The following is a 14,577-nucleotide window of genomic DNA, read 5'->3' on the forward strand; positions in this document are numbered from 1 at the left end:
AAAAAAACATATATATCGTTCCCTGGTTGTTTTGGACACAAATTCATCCTTGATAACATCATATATTTGCGCTTCATGCACAACCACTGAGATAAGTTGTAAATCATGAGAAGAACAAGCCATGGAGTATAATTAGTACGTAAATTATCAAATGGGTTCATTTCATACGTGACAAGTCCAAACCTAAGGTTCCTTGGTCAAGGGTAACATCTAGAAACAACAAGTCAATTTTCTTTCATTGCAATGAATCAACTACATGGTGAATTATTCCATCACATACTCTTTCATTTGCATAAAATCTAGTATTCTTTGCATCATTTACATCAACAAACAGTCTATTGAACCTTTAAATTATTAGTAGGTATCACATGTATAATATGCAACTATTACGACATGCATGTACTGTAACATAATCCAAACTCATTGAACACAATATCTTCTTGGCCTCATAACTATAGTTTGACAACATGTTACCTTCTGGAAGCATTTCTTGCAAAAATTCAAGCATTTTTGTGAAACTTGTATCTGTCCACCCACCTCTTGCCTTAAGATTAAATAGTCTTAACACAACTAACAACTTTATAAATTTTTTGCATCCCGGATATAACGCATTCCATGTCTCTTTGCAAAGTATCTTCTACACGTGCTTTCTTAAAAGCATCCACTCTGATATCACAAATCATATCTTTTAAAGTATCATTCATAAATTCATTAACTTCAAATTTATGTGACACAAGTCTTTTTTTGTCACTTCACCATGCCATATCCATTTCGTGTAATTTTGAATAATACCATCACAACCTAAATGGTTGAATATAACATTCGTTGCATGTTTTTGTGTATTTTGGTATTTCTTACAAGGACATCAAAAAATCTCATTATTGATAGAAAGGTTTTTTCTGTGAACTTAAGATTTTGAATCACTTTGTTCTCATACTCTTTACTTAATCTTTTAGCTTTCATCCAACTACGATCCATAATCACATACAACTTTTGAAAATAAAATAAAAATATACACAATCAACAAAAATGAAAATTTCATATCAATAAACAACAATAACATTAAACAACAACAATTACAAAAACCTGAAAAACAATATTACATTATACCCTAACATTATACCCTAAGTCTCAAAAACCGTAACAATAAAATTAACAACAACAACAACGACAACAACAACAACAACAACAACAATAACAACATTAATAGTACAATCATGGAGAGAAATTTTCATATCGGAAATGTGATGAGAGAGTCAAAGAAAAGTGTTGGTTCGAGCTTCTTTCCTCCTTGGAGAAGACGATCGAATAGTGTTTCAGTTCATTAGATGAAGAAGAATGGTGTTTCTTTCATTCGCTAGGGTGCAAAAAGTTTATGAGACATAATTGAAAGTGAATGAGACTTAACATTTTGATGACTGAATAAAATATTATAGAGTTTACATCTCGGTGTTTAGAAAAAATCGAGGGAACACAATGAGGTAAAATCTGGGTTTAATTTAATTAACTAACATGGTACTCAACATTTCATGTCGCTTTTCTAGAAAGCCGAGGGATAATATAATTTATAAAATAAGGGCGTCATTTTGGTTCTAAGTAAAGCATAAAATTACAGAAGCTGGTAATTGAAGCTCAAATTCTGAGCTACATTTTCTGTCGATTTTCTTCAAAACCAAATGGTAAGATTTAATTTTTAAAAATTGGTACGTTCTAGGTCATTTGACCTCACTATTTCTTTGATTGAGGTGAAAATTTTATTAAAAAATATATTATTTATAGTAGTGTATCATGCGCACACATAATACTTTAAATTTTTTAATAGCTAAATAATATACATATATAAGAGATAGGGGAGTTAAACACCCATCACCATACATACAGGAGATCAAAGTGAAACAGATACATGAATTGCCTAACTATAAAGAAAAAACATGCAAGACCAAATGCTCAATAAACTACAAACCATATAGAAAGAGCCCAATAAACTACAAAGCACAAAGCAAAAGCTAGAAAAATAAACACAAAGGGAGAAATCACTTTGGATGGAACATTCAAACAATAGGCTCTTACAACATAGAATCAACATAGAATCAGGATAAACCTTTGACCAAAAACACCACCATCTATAGAACATAATTCCCAAAAGAAAAACCAAAGCCACAAAACAACCTTTAAAACAAATATGAACTCTTGATCCGCTATTGATTGAGACACATGGTAGAATTCTGGAGACAGTCAGAAAAAGAAGATGAGTTCGCCATTGACCTGTCGAGAAATCAATTTCAAACCAAAAAAAAACTCTTTTCATCGTCTTTCATGTTTTTGAAAAATAAGAGAAAATTTTATTATTACCTCTTCTCCGGATAAACCATATTACAACATGTCAAATCATAGCAAACTTACTCTATATCTTATCCTTATTTCCTAAAGAGAAAAATTTATTGAACATAAAAGATTTGGGGTTTGGGGTTCATACCTGATTAACATAATTAAGAATGACAAGACACTGATTAGTAACATCTCTAGGGAGATCCCACTAAGTCGCAGCCTGAGTCGTCCCGCCACCCTTCAACAATCAAAATCCGATCAACCCTACTAACAGTTCTCCATTAGGTCGGAACCAAGTAAAGTTCCTTCCTAAAAAAGGTAGGTTTAATAGCTCTCCATTGCCAACATATTATAAAGAACTACATCCAAAGCTCCACTCACCTTCAAATACTTTGAAAAACATGGTAGCTTTGTTTATTAATCAACAAGAAAAAATTGCTTTTATTTTACACATTTGGCCAATAACCCTGCAAACTCTGTTCTGTTCCTTTAATCAAACAATTGTACAAGATACTATAAAGAAAATCAGTAAGCTTCATTTCTTGTTGATCAACGCATAAACATTGCTGTATATAGCCACAGCACTAGACGTTACTGAAATGACTATCATAAAGATTGATAGAGTCTTGTCTGTTTTAGTTGCTATGTTGTGTTTGTCCCTGCAGAAAAATAAATTACTTAAGATAATTGTATATTAAGTTAATTAATTAATTATAACATAATCTTAGTGAAGAAACTCACCTGAGAGTGATTGCAACTGGAAATATAAACGCTATACAAATAGCAGTAGTTGCTCCAATGAATTGGAAGATATCCCAAATGCTAGGAATGAAATTTGCTCCCAAGAATATAATGCCAACAAGTGAAAAAGTAATAGAGAAAAATCTGAAGTTATCAACATTCAAAGATCTTGTTGATGAAGAAGAAAACAAGAGTCCATCAAAGTTGATCCGCACTGCGTAGAAGAGTACTGGAATTATCAACACAATATGTACGGCGTAGCTAACGCGAACAATGTCATTGAGAATAAAACCGAACGGTATATCAAGATCGGTATCAAAATTGGCAAGAACATCATCAAGAGTTTCTTCTCCAAATAGAAAGAATCCAAAGAAGCTTGTGAATAAGTACACTAAGCAACATAGAACAAAAGAAGTCTTCACAACCCCTCTCATCTGTTTCGAATCCTTTAGTTCATTATTTATGCTATGAACTGCAAATATATAGACCAGATACATCAATTGTTCGATATATTAAAAGAAGTCAATTTTACTTATATTTGAGCGTGAAGAATATATCAATGAGACCTGAAAATGTTTCATACCAACAGTGTGACAAATATAGGCGCTTATAAGTACAGGAAAAGTAGTGAACAATTCAAAAACTGATGATGCATCAGTAATGATTGGAAAGAGTCTTGGAATCACCATGCCTCCACTTATGATTTTGAAAATTGAGATTCCTACAACAATCACAAGATAAACGCCGGCTAGTCCAACCGATAACGCAGATGTATATCTTAACGAATCTGCAAAATCAACCGGACAAACAAGTAAGGTTCGATCCCCGACAACAACATTAACCAGATGCAAAAAGAATAAGTACCAATTCTTTTAAAGCTTGTCAAAGGTACAATTATAACAAGTGTTGTAAAAAGAAGAACAAATGTTCTCCCTGTACACCAATGAACACCAAACCATCCTTCAAGAATACCAAAATGGTGTACTCCACTTGAAGATGTTCCAGAAATTATATCACCTAAAATAAGAAATAAAATTTTTTTAAAAATTATTATACTGCTTTAATTTAATTTCTTGTGTTAACAAATTGAAGGTACTGAGTATAAGAAAAAGTTTACCAATAATAATCATGTAAACAATCAAAACACCAATATTATTGACTGTAATACATATCTGGACCAAAGCTCTCCCATATTTTCCAAAGCTATCACCCATGAGACTTCCATAGGAAGAAATATTGCCTGCTCTTGAAAATCTGATCATGAAATCAACTGATTTTTCTGTGAATAATGAGGATAGGATTATGGCAATAAGACCAGGGACTATCCCCAATTTTTTAACACAGGCAGGTAAACTCATGATTCCAGCACCAACAATTGTGGTTGACAAATTGAAAACAGCACTAGAAAATGAAGCTCCGTTAAATTCATCAAGCCCAACATCACTTTCTTGAGTCTTGGGTAACAAAGGTGCGTTCTCTTCAACAATTGCTTTGTTCCTCCTATCACTTCCAATAGTCATTTTTAACTATTTTTTTCAATGAAGGTAAAGTTAGAAGCAAGAGAAAGAGGGTGATGGTGTTGATTATAAATAGTTAATCAGTGACCTCTCACAACAACAATAAAACAGCCAATTAAATAGACCTCTCAACAACCACAAACATGTTACTCAGAGAGAGGAAAGAAACCAGAATAATATTGTTTCACCCACACTACATGTGTTTTAAAAAAAAGGTATGTCTTTTTTTTTTTTCAGCCAAATAAAATATATTAAAGAAAAGAATATTACAGAGAGAAATCTTGTAAATTAGGAAAATCTAAAAAGTCACATGCATAAAAATGATAAGAAGATTGACAGTGTGTTTGTTTTAAGAGAAGATGTGAAGAAAGAGGTTGCAAAGAGAAGTACAAGATAAATGATAAACTTCTCTTATTTGGTGGGTAAAGAAATAAAAAGGAGAGACTTAAATAATGTGGGATCCACCACATTTTGTATTTTTCAATCATATGAAAAGAAATAGGAAAGACAGTGATATTGTATAATTATTTTTATCAATAACTCCTTTCTAGGGGTGTAATCAGGTCGATTTCTGGTCAAAAAAAAACATTTGGATCAATAATATCTTCATCAGTTTGATTTAATTCAATTTTTAATATTTTTTAAAAATGAAATCGAATCAAACTAATTGATTTGGTGCGGTTTGATTTTGTACGGTTGGCCGTTTTCAACGTTTTTTTCAAACATTATATTCATCAATATATTCTCCACTATCGTGTTTTTCGGTGTATTTTATGCTATTATTTTTAAAAATAATATATTTCATGTCATTTATTTCATGCTCTATTTTTTCAAACAACTTACAAGTTGCTCTTAATCTATATGAATCAGTGACATGGTTTTATTGTATCATGAAATAAATTCATTATAAAATATAAAAGTTGACATTTAAAATTAGAATGTTGGAAATAGATTTGAAAGCCTAACAAATAGAACATAGGAAAACATACATCAATTAACATGTTTCACACCTCAAATACACATCAAAACTATTTTGTAACAAGACTAGAAGGAGATTTGTTGAAGAAGAAACCAAAAAGTTAAATACAAATATGAAAATTAACCAAGAGAAATCGAACACGAAAAAGGAGACTATAACATATCATAATGACGATAGTGAGAGCAACATTTGAGGCGAGCTGCTAGAGAAGTAGTTTAGTAAAAACAAGTTTTTGTGACTTATGATTTCTATTTTCTATGTTTTGGAGTTTGATTCTATATGCGTGTTCTGCTGAAAGGAAGAAAGTTAAAACAAATATGGAGAATGGTTGGACCGATATAAAATTTGACCTTAGTGATGGATGAAAATAAAAAATTTCGAGCGTAAATACTTTTATTGGTTCGGTTCATTGGTTTGACAGTCCTAAAAATTAAAACTGATAACCGAATCAAACCACATCGGTTTTTATTGGCTCGGTTCCGTTTCAAAACCAAACCATAAAGAAAATATTTTATTTCAGTTAGACCGATCGTCTAATTTGGAAGCCTTCAGCCAACGACCTCCTTTCTCTTAAAGAGGTCTTTTCTTTCTGCACTAGGTTTCATGCGCAGTCGTGGTGTAGAAAGCTCTGGAACTCTGTTGTCCCACCGTCTCGGTCAATGCTCTTTTGGAGATTATACCATGGAAAGTTGTCAACGGATGATAATTTATTGCTTCGCGGTCAGTATCTCCCATCGGTTTTCAGCCTCTGTTATAAAGACTCTGAGTCCCTCCAGCATTTGTTTTTTGATTGCGCATATGCTAAGCATATTTGGATTTGGATTAGTAACGTACTTGATATTAATGTTGCTATTCAAAATATGACAACTGTATTTTTGCTATTGATTTTGTTCATTCGGCTCAGCGGCATGTCGTCATTTTGACTGCCATTTTAAATACAGTATCTTGCATTTGGCTGGCTAGAAATTCGGTCAGATTTCAGGATCGGGTAACTCGGTGGCAATCCCATTGTGCTTCTATTGTTTCAGCCTCGGCATTGTCGGGTAATGTTTCTTTGGCTAAAGCAAATTCTTCTATGTTTGATTTTGTGGTGTTGAAGAAGTTCAAGGTGGATATTCACCCTCCTCTGCATAAGCATGGAGTGGAGGTTTTTTGGTCGCTGCCGCAACTTGCTAGGGTTAAAGTGAATGTTGACGGTGCTTCAGCCGGTACGCCCATTTTGGCTGGGTGCGACAGAATGTTTCGCAATGATTTGGGAGATCACTTGGGCAGCTTTTGTTGTAATTTGGGGGCTACTAATGCTTTTTTTGGAGCTCATGGGAGCTATTCTTGCCATGGAACACGCTTTTCGTAATAATTGGTATAATCTTTGGTTGGAAACTGATTCCTCCCTTGTGGTCTCAGCTGTTAGCAACTCTTCGGTGGTTCCTTGGCAACTCCGCAACAGATGGGACTCTTGTTTGTTTAAGATGCATAACTTTAATTTTTTTGCTTCCCATATTTATCGGGAAGGTAACCATTGTGCAGATAAATTAGCTAACTTAGGGTTAAAGGTTTCTTGTTTTACTTGGTGAAACGTTGTTCACAATGATGTTTTGTTGGACTTCAATAGAAACAAATTAGGCATACCTCATTACAGGATTAAATAGGTTTGAGGTCAGGTTCTTGTCCCCTCATTTTTATACCTTCTTTTTCTTCTATCTACATATTTTCAGGACCTTGCCCTCTTTTGATTAAAAAAAAAATCGATTTAATTGATTTTTTTTCTCATTTGTTTATACCATTATCCCTATTCATCTTTTATAAATCATGAACTAAAATAAAAATATTAGTATGTATGTGCTAATAGAATGTCACAGGAAATCTCATTATCCTTGTATATATCATGTAGCATAATTACTAATAATAAGATGATAAAGTATAATATTTTTCGTTAGATAACAAAGTATAAATTGAAATGTTTAAATAATAAAATTACATGAACTCAAAAATTTAAAAACTGAAAAACAAAAATTAATTTACATATTAATTAATTAAAATATTAATTAATAAAATATAGTAAATTAGATAAATAATATAGTTAAAGTAAAAATAATTAAATTAATTAACTAACATTTTAAATAATTTATTTTTTGCTTTTAAAAATAATAAATTATTTAGTTAAAGATATTATTGTCAATTAGTCCAATCAGTATACTTTCCTCTTTCCTATTTCTCATTTATTTCATTTGTAACCAACAATAATATAAATTTATCACATTTCTGATGTATTTCTCTCTAATCAACTTCTTTTTCATCTCTTTCTCTTTTTTTCAACTTTTTCTCTAACACCAAATAAATTCTAAGGTGAAGCCTAATAAACTCACTAGAGATAGAAAAAGATCAATTTTTCTAAAAGATTTTTATTTTTATTAAATGGGTGCAATTTGTATTATTGTCTTTTTAGTAGTTTTATGTTGTTTCTAAAATAACTCCACGGTCATTTATATTCTTAAAATCTAGTTATTTATAGTGTAATGCTCAAGGTGTATTGCTTATTGAAAATTTTGAAGTTTGTTTTTATGTATTTTTTTCTTTACAATCTAGAACTACTTTTTAGTTTTAGCTACAATTTATCTTCATTCTTTAATTTAACCCCTCCTAAATCTACAAATCCTTCTTCAAAGGACTTAAATAAAGAAAATTTCTTCACCCACCTCCTAAGCTTCTTCCCCACCCCTGGTCAATTTACCACACTACCCCTTGTTTCGGAAGTTCATTTCCTAAAAGGTACTTTTTTTGTTAAAAAAGGTGTTTTCGGAAATGTATCTCCGAAAACGTGTTTTTTTTAATATAAAATATTGATTTCGGAGATGCATCTCCGAAATAAAGTTACTTTTCAGAAAATGTGGTGTTTTCGGAAGTTCATCTCCGAACGCACCCCCTTAGAGGAATTCGGAAATGAACTTCCGAAATATTCCAAGACCAAATTGGTCTTGGAATGTTTCGGATATACACTTCCGAAATAATTAATAATTATTAAAAAAAATTAAAATCAAGGTGAATCAATACAATTAATAGGTATAAAATCAAGGTGAATCAATAAAATGAAGGTGAATCAATAAAATCAAGGTGAATCAAAACATCCTAAACTATTTGAAAGTTAAAAATTATTTTACTAACTTATATAAATCAAAAACATTTTAATTCCTTAAGTAAATTTTGAATTATATAGAATTAAATATAAAATTTATTCATTAAATAAAATTAAGACAAAATCTTTTTTTAATTTTTTTAAACTAAATAAAAAATTATCTCATTTTTAATTATGAATCTGAATAATAATATATAAATATATAATAATAATTATTAATTTTGTAAGTGAAATATATAAATATATAATATATAAATATATAATAATTATTATAAATTAAAACACTCATTTTTTTAATTTTTATAATTATTATATAAATATATAAATATATTTATAATTAATATATAGTAATTATTATATAAATATATAAATATATAATAATTTTTATAAATATATAATAATTATTATAATTATTATATAAATATATAAATTAAAACACTCATTTTTTTAATTTTTTTTGTAAATACATAATAATTATTATAAATATATAAATATATAAATAAAAAATTATAACTCATTTTGTAAGTGAAATTATTTTAATTTTTTTAATTAAAATTATTTTAAATTTTAAAATATGAATCAGAATAGAAATATATAATAATTATTATTCATAACTAATAAATTATATCAAAATATATAATTATTATTATTTATTACTCGTAAATTATATCAAATTTATAATATATAAATTAATTCATATCCTAAAATTAATTTTTGGAATTTTTAGATTTTTTTTGTTTTTTCGGAGATGCATCTCCGAATTAATCAAAATCCCAATTTTTGGATTTAAATATTTCGGAAATGCATTACCGAAACAGGGGTAAAATGGGATTTTCGCCGGCGGTGACCCCATAGGGGGTGGGTAAAGAAAAAACCTAAATAAAATGATTAAAGTTGCTCGTGAACACATTGAGGATGCAAACAACCATATATGTTACTAAATGGGTGAGAGATTCCATAAAGAAGTTACAATTTAGATTAACAGTTGAAAAACATCTATACTAGAATGGATAATCACCAACAAGTATTAGATTCTAGACATGAGTCTATCATGATATCCTCACAAATTTAATGGTTCAAATTAGACTAAAAGAATCAATCGCCGTTCACATAGCAACATCTTATGCATGTATACCTACCACTCTCAATTTTCCCATGGTTATGAACTTGTTCTTTCACCTAATGTTTGACATATCAACCATATTTTTACCCGTGTTATCCTCATCCTTATCCATATTACTGCATTTTTCAATAACTACACTCATTATAATTTTACCGCAACTAAGAAAAATATTGTTGTACACCACCCGCCCCCCTCAATTCCTCTACCTCCATTTATGAGATCCACTTCCATCAATCTCTCAACTTCCTTTCAAACTTATCTCCCTATAATATTCCCACTTTCCATCAATACCTCATTACCATAAATTCCCTCAACAATCTCCTTTTAGAGCACCCGAATTGGAACTTGTTGTGTTTGATCGTTCATACCCTCTAGAATGATTATATCAAGCAAAACCGTTTTCTAAATTTTAGTAATTAACACGTGTTTCGTTCATGAACTAGAAATGGATGTAGTTAAAGAACTGATGATCTTGAAATGATGTTGTTGATTTCTATCATGGCGGTGCGGGGTAGACCTGCATGGTTAACAATCCAACGCCCAAGTCAGTTCAAAATTCAAGATGAGTGTAGTGAAATGTGGAGATCAGAGTAAGTATCTTGCTTTCCATGTGAATTGACTTTTAAATCTAAGGTCAAGTGGAATGGATTTGAGGTGAATTGGGCCTTAATTATTTAGACATTTGGCTGGTCTAGAACAGTTTCCCTAAGGCTTCATGGGGAACTTAGTGAGTCGGGGAAGCCTTTGGTAATTTGAATGACCTCTGAGACATTGTCTGATGTGGCATAGAACTGGAAAAACATGGAATTGATTGAAAAAAATAGCGGGGAGCCAAGTGCATAAAATGTGGTCCCATCATGGAAACGTTTCATAGCTTCTCCTGACACATGTGCTGACATGACTCGCTAAGGAACACTACAACAGAAAGGGTCTTTCACCACTGTTGGAAAATGGATATCATCACGGGTGATGGACCGTGGTAACATATTAATGTAGTAGTAAGTGTGCTATTTTCCATCACGGGCATGTGACTATGATAAGAAACTAGGTAGCATGCCACATTTTACCACAATCATTATAATCAACTGTGGTGAAGTGTTAAAAGGTCATGGATTTTATTCACAGTCATACCATGCTATATAATATTTGATGCATCATATTTCATCATGGTTGACTAGTGCAACTATGGTGAAGTACTTTGTTTTTTTTAAGGAATTTGTGGTTAATTATGATGGTATTACTACTTGGTTAGTGAATTTCAATTGCAAGCTAATTGTTGGGAAATAAGTCTTGATATTAGTCTTTCCCAATGTTCCTGTTATTAATGACTCTAGTCTTGGTACTTTGCTAAGTCTGCAATCAGAAGCAATCTACGGCTGCATCACTGGTTTTTTGTGCCAGGTAGGAACTCATGCTACCTTGGAATGTGGAGAATATTGTCTTTATGAATTGGTTAAACATGTTGCGTCTCATGGCATAAAACCACTTATTAGTGTGCCCTCTCAAATCTGAGATATTTTGAGTGTTAAAAGAAAATACATTAATATTTAAAATTATGAGATTGGTGTTGCCCTGAGTGTTTTGACTTGACTTACATACAAAATGTTGGGAAAGATATGTTTGACATTGTGAAACACATCTATGAACTTGTTAATGAAACTGATCTGGTTTTTGATGGAGAAATGTTGGATCTTTTTCAACTCAACTTGTTGCTACTAATGCAAATTTGTGGCATGTGTTCTTGTTTTCTTGTTATCTAGCACTAGTTCCTATTTTGGACTATATTTTTTTGTTATCCCTTGCCCATTTTAAGAAAAATATGGAGAGATATTGATATGCTGATTTTTAAGAAAGGATGTTGTTTCTATTTGGTGTTCATAAGAAGTTATGGGATGCTTTCATCTGTTAGTTGGTTTATCGCTCAATTTGGTAGGTGATACTTTGTCCTTTGTCTCTTTTGAGGAAAATAGGGGTATAAAACGCACCCCACACTTCTCTTTGAGTTGCATGTGTACTATCGATGGTGCGTTTTCTTGAAGAAGTGTTAATATTTTGTGCCTTGCCTATGAAATAGCCAAAGGGGGAGATTATTTTTTCTTTGATTGACTTATTTTTATAGGCAAAATGGAAAGCAAGATATATTGTGAAATATGTGGAGCACATCTTGGCTCATTTGGTTTTATATTTAACTCTAGAGTTGGTTCAAGTTTGTTTAAGTCCAAGTTTCTGCTAAAGTCGCTTGACAGAAAGATTTGGTTGTAAACAACTTGTTAAGAAAGATGTTTGAAACATCGATCGCTTCAATATTTGGTTAGACAACCTGATATAAATTTGGTACGATGAGAACTTTGTTAATCCAAATAAATTTGGAAAAGTATTTTATTAAATCATAATCCATAAAGGTTGAAGAAGATTTAATTGGATATGGTTTAATTAATGGATTTAGATTTGGTTTAAATAAGAAAATTTGATTGGATATACATTAAAGAAAAGATTTATTTTAATATGATTTAAGGGAAGATTGGATTCAAATTTATCATTAATATGCAAAGATATTGATTGAATATTTATATTCCATGAAGAAATCTTATTGGATTTGTTTTTTACAAAATTTGGATTTGTACTTAATGAGAAAATATCCCGTCTCTATAAAAAATGATTTAATGTGTGGTTCAGTTTTTGCTAGAGATTTATTCTAAATTATTTATTTGAGAACTTGGAATTGTAAGTTCAAGAGTGCGTCTAAGAGGGGGTGAATTAGGACTTTGAAAATTTATCGGTTTTTAGAAACAAGTTGTTCTTATTTTTCTGGTTTATGGTGAGATTATGAAAGCAATAAAGTACAGAAAAAATAAAGGACACAAGGATATATCCTGATTCCCCTTATAATCCGAGAGTACTCCAGTCCCCTTTCAACATGAAAGATATTTTACTATTGTTTGTGACTTGTACAAGACTCACACAAACACCAAGAACAATCCTCTTGGATTAAGAACAATCCTCTTGGATTTTACACTAAGAGAACAATCCTCTCAAAGTGACTTTCTTTCTTCTAATAATCTTGGACAATAAGATACAACCAATCAAGTAGAACAAGAAAAACAATCATTTCCTTGCTACTCTCTTGTTTCCAACAATCCTGGACAACAAGCAATTACAAAACACTTTTGGAAAATATTTGAGTATTAAAATTGATGAACATCTATCAATCACTAGCATTGATCTTATCTTCCAAACAAGCACTTTATAATGACAGTATAATCCTCAAGTGTTTATGAGAATGATATGAATTTTATGGAATGTTATGAACATATATGTAGAAAATTCGCTATGAAATATTAAGAACAAAAACACTTGTTTGAAATTTTGAGTGAAAAATATGATGTTAAATTGCAATGGAAGAGGTGATTTTAAATAGTTTAAAATAACAATGGTTCATGAAAAAAAATATTTTAAAATTATGTACAATAATTCTTAAGTCAGTTAAAATGGTCACTTGACTTAACAAGTTCACAGCATTTTTTTAATTTCAAATTTAAAAATACTGTTTCAGAGCATTGTAAATTGTGGCGGTTTTTGTGCTGTTACGGCAAGTCAAAATGCCACAATTTACCAAAAACTGCATGTTTGATAAATTTAAAAATGTATCTAATTATTTAAACCAACCTAATGCAAAATCTATTGATTTATTCAAGTAAATATATTATATTTGAAAGTGATTTAACATGATTCAAACATGATAAAAAAATTATATTTAAAAGTGATTTAACATGGTTCAAATATGATAAAAAAAAATTATATTTGAAAGTGATTTTGAACACACATGACCAATGCATGCAAGTAATTTTTTGGAGAATAATTAGAGCACTAAAATTATCAATATAATTGCATGCTTGTACCTATATCAATCAAGATCCATGCTTAGTCTTCAACTTTAATCTTGAATAATTTGGTTCTAGCTTTTGCTCAATAAGACTTGGACACTTGAATTGATACACTGTTCTTGAAGCTTTTTCCATACTTTTTGACATGATTATTTTTCTTTCACTTTGTCTTTATCAAAACACATTGGATGAAGAGTCTTGACTTCACAGGAATTGTGAGTTATATCAAACTAAGATTTTATTTGATTTGTTCAAGATTCATAATTTTGGATAGATGTCAGGTCAAATGTTCCACGATCTATGACCCATTTGTTATGGACTGTTACTTGGTGTGCAAGATAAATTGAAGTATATCTTGTCCTTTGATGATTTATTTTCTTTTCTGTTATATCAGAGATACCAGTGTGTAAGCATGTGTTTGGATTTGAAAAAGATCTATTCCTAGCAAGATTACTTTTTTTGTGCTTATTTGTTCAAGATTGGTATCAATCAAGGATCTCAACCTTCCAAATAAAGATTTGATTGATCATGGGTATTGTTAGAGGATGTGATATGAACCAAATACATCAAGAATAATCAAGAGATTCATATTTATTCGAGGTGATCAATCAAGATTAGAAATCATCATTATTGAAGATTAATCTCATGTGCTTTTTAGAAGTCCAACTGAATTCATGACCTAAATGCTTATGGAGATTCTTTGATCGGGTAGGGATTCCCGATTCCCCTTCTTTGAAATCAATGTTGGCACATTCTTTCCTGATTTTCTCCCTTAGAGTGTTTAAATTAGTTTATAATAGAGCCATTGACCGAGATCCTCGACCTCTATTTTTCCTTCAGCACCCTATCCCGTTCCTTCGATTTGACCTTTT

General features: G+C 30.8%; 1 protein-coding gene across 2 annotated transcripts; it reads right to left on the minus strand.

Moving 5' to 3' along the window:
- Nucleotides 1–1,840: 1,840 nt before the first annotated feature.
- Nucleotides 1,841–4,928, minus strand: LOC131652881 (amino acid transporter AVT6A-like). Of its 2 annotated transcripts, none has more exons than XM_058922868.1 (6): nucleotides 4,187–4,928; nucleotides 3,934–4,086; nucleotides 3,653–3,856; nucleotides 3,070–3,541; nucleotides 2,477–2,987; nucleotides 1,841–2,225 (listed from the first exon to the last, which is right to left on the minus strand). In XM_058922868.1, exons 1-5 carry the CDS (start codon nucleotides 4,587–4,589, stop codon nucleotides 2,864–2,866), a joined length of 1,356 nt encoding a protein of 451 aa, XP_058778851.1. In that variant the 5' UTR covers nucleotides 4,590–4,928; the 3' UTR covers nucleotides 1,841–2,225; nucleotides 2,477–2,863. The 2 variants fall into 2 exon arrangements, with proteins under 2 accessions (XP_058778851.1, XP_058778850.1); XM_058922867.1 differs by having other exon boundaries at nucleotides 1,841–2,265.
- Nucleotides 4,929–14,577: the final 9,649 nt, after the last annotated feature.

Source organism: Vicia villosa, linkage group LG2, assembly GCF_029867415.1.
Source record: "Vicia villosa cultivar HV-30 ecotype Madison, WI linkage group LG2, Vvil1.0, whole genome shotgun sequence".
NCBI classification, from domain to species: Eukaryota; Viridiplantae; Streptophyta; class Magnoliopsida; order Fabales; family Fabaceae; genus Vicia; species Vicia villosa.

Excerpts from the sequence above, each read along its gene's own strand:
- LOC131652881 (XM_058922868.1), bottom strand. The coding sequence starts at position 4,589 with ATGACTATTGGAAGTGATAGGAGGAACAAAGCAATTGTTGAAGAGAAC. Across the intron at positions 3,857-3,933 it reads GACAAGCTTTAAAAGAATTG|ATTCGTTAAGATATACATCT; the intron begins GTACTTATTCTT and ends TTGATTTTGCAG. Across the intron at positions 3,542-3,652 it reads CTATATTTGTCACACTGTTG|TTCATAGCATAAATAATGAA; the intron begins GTATGAAACATT and ends ATATATTTGCAG.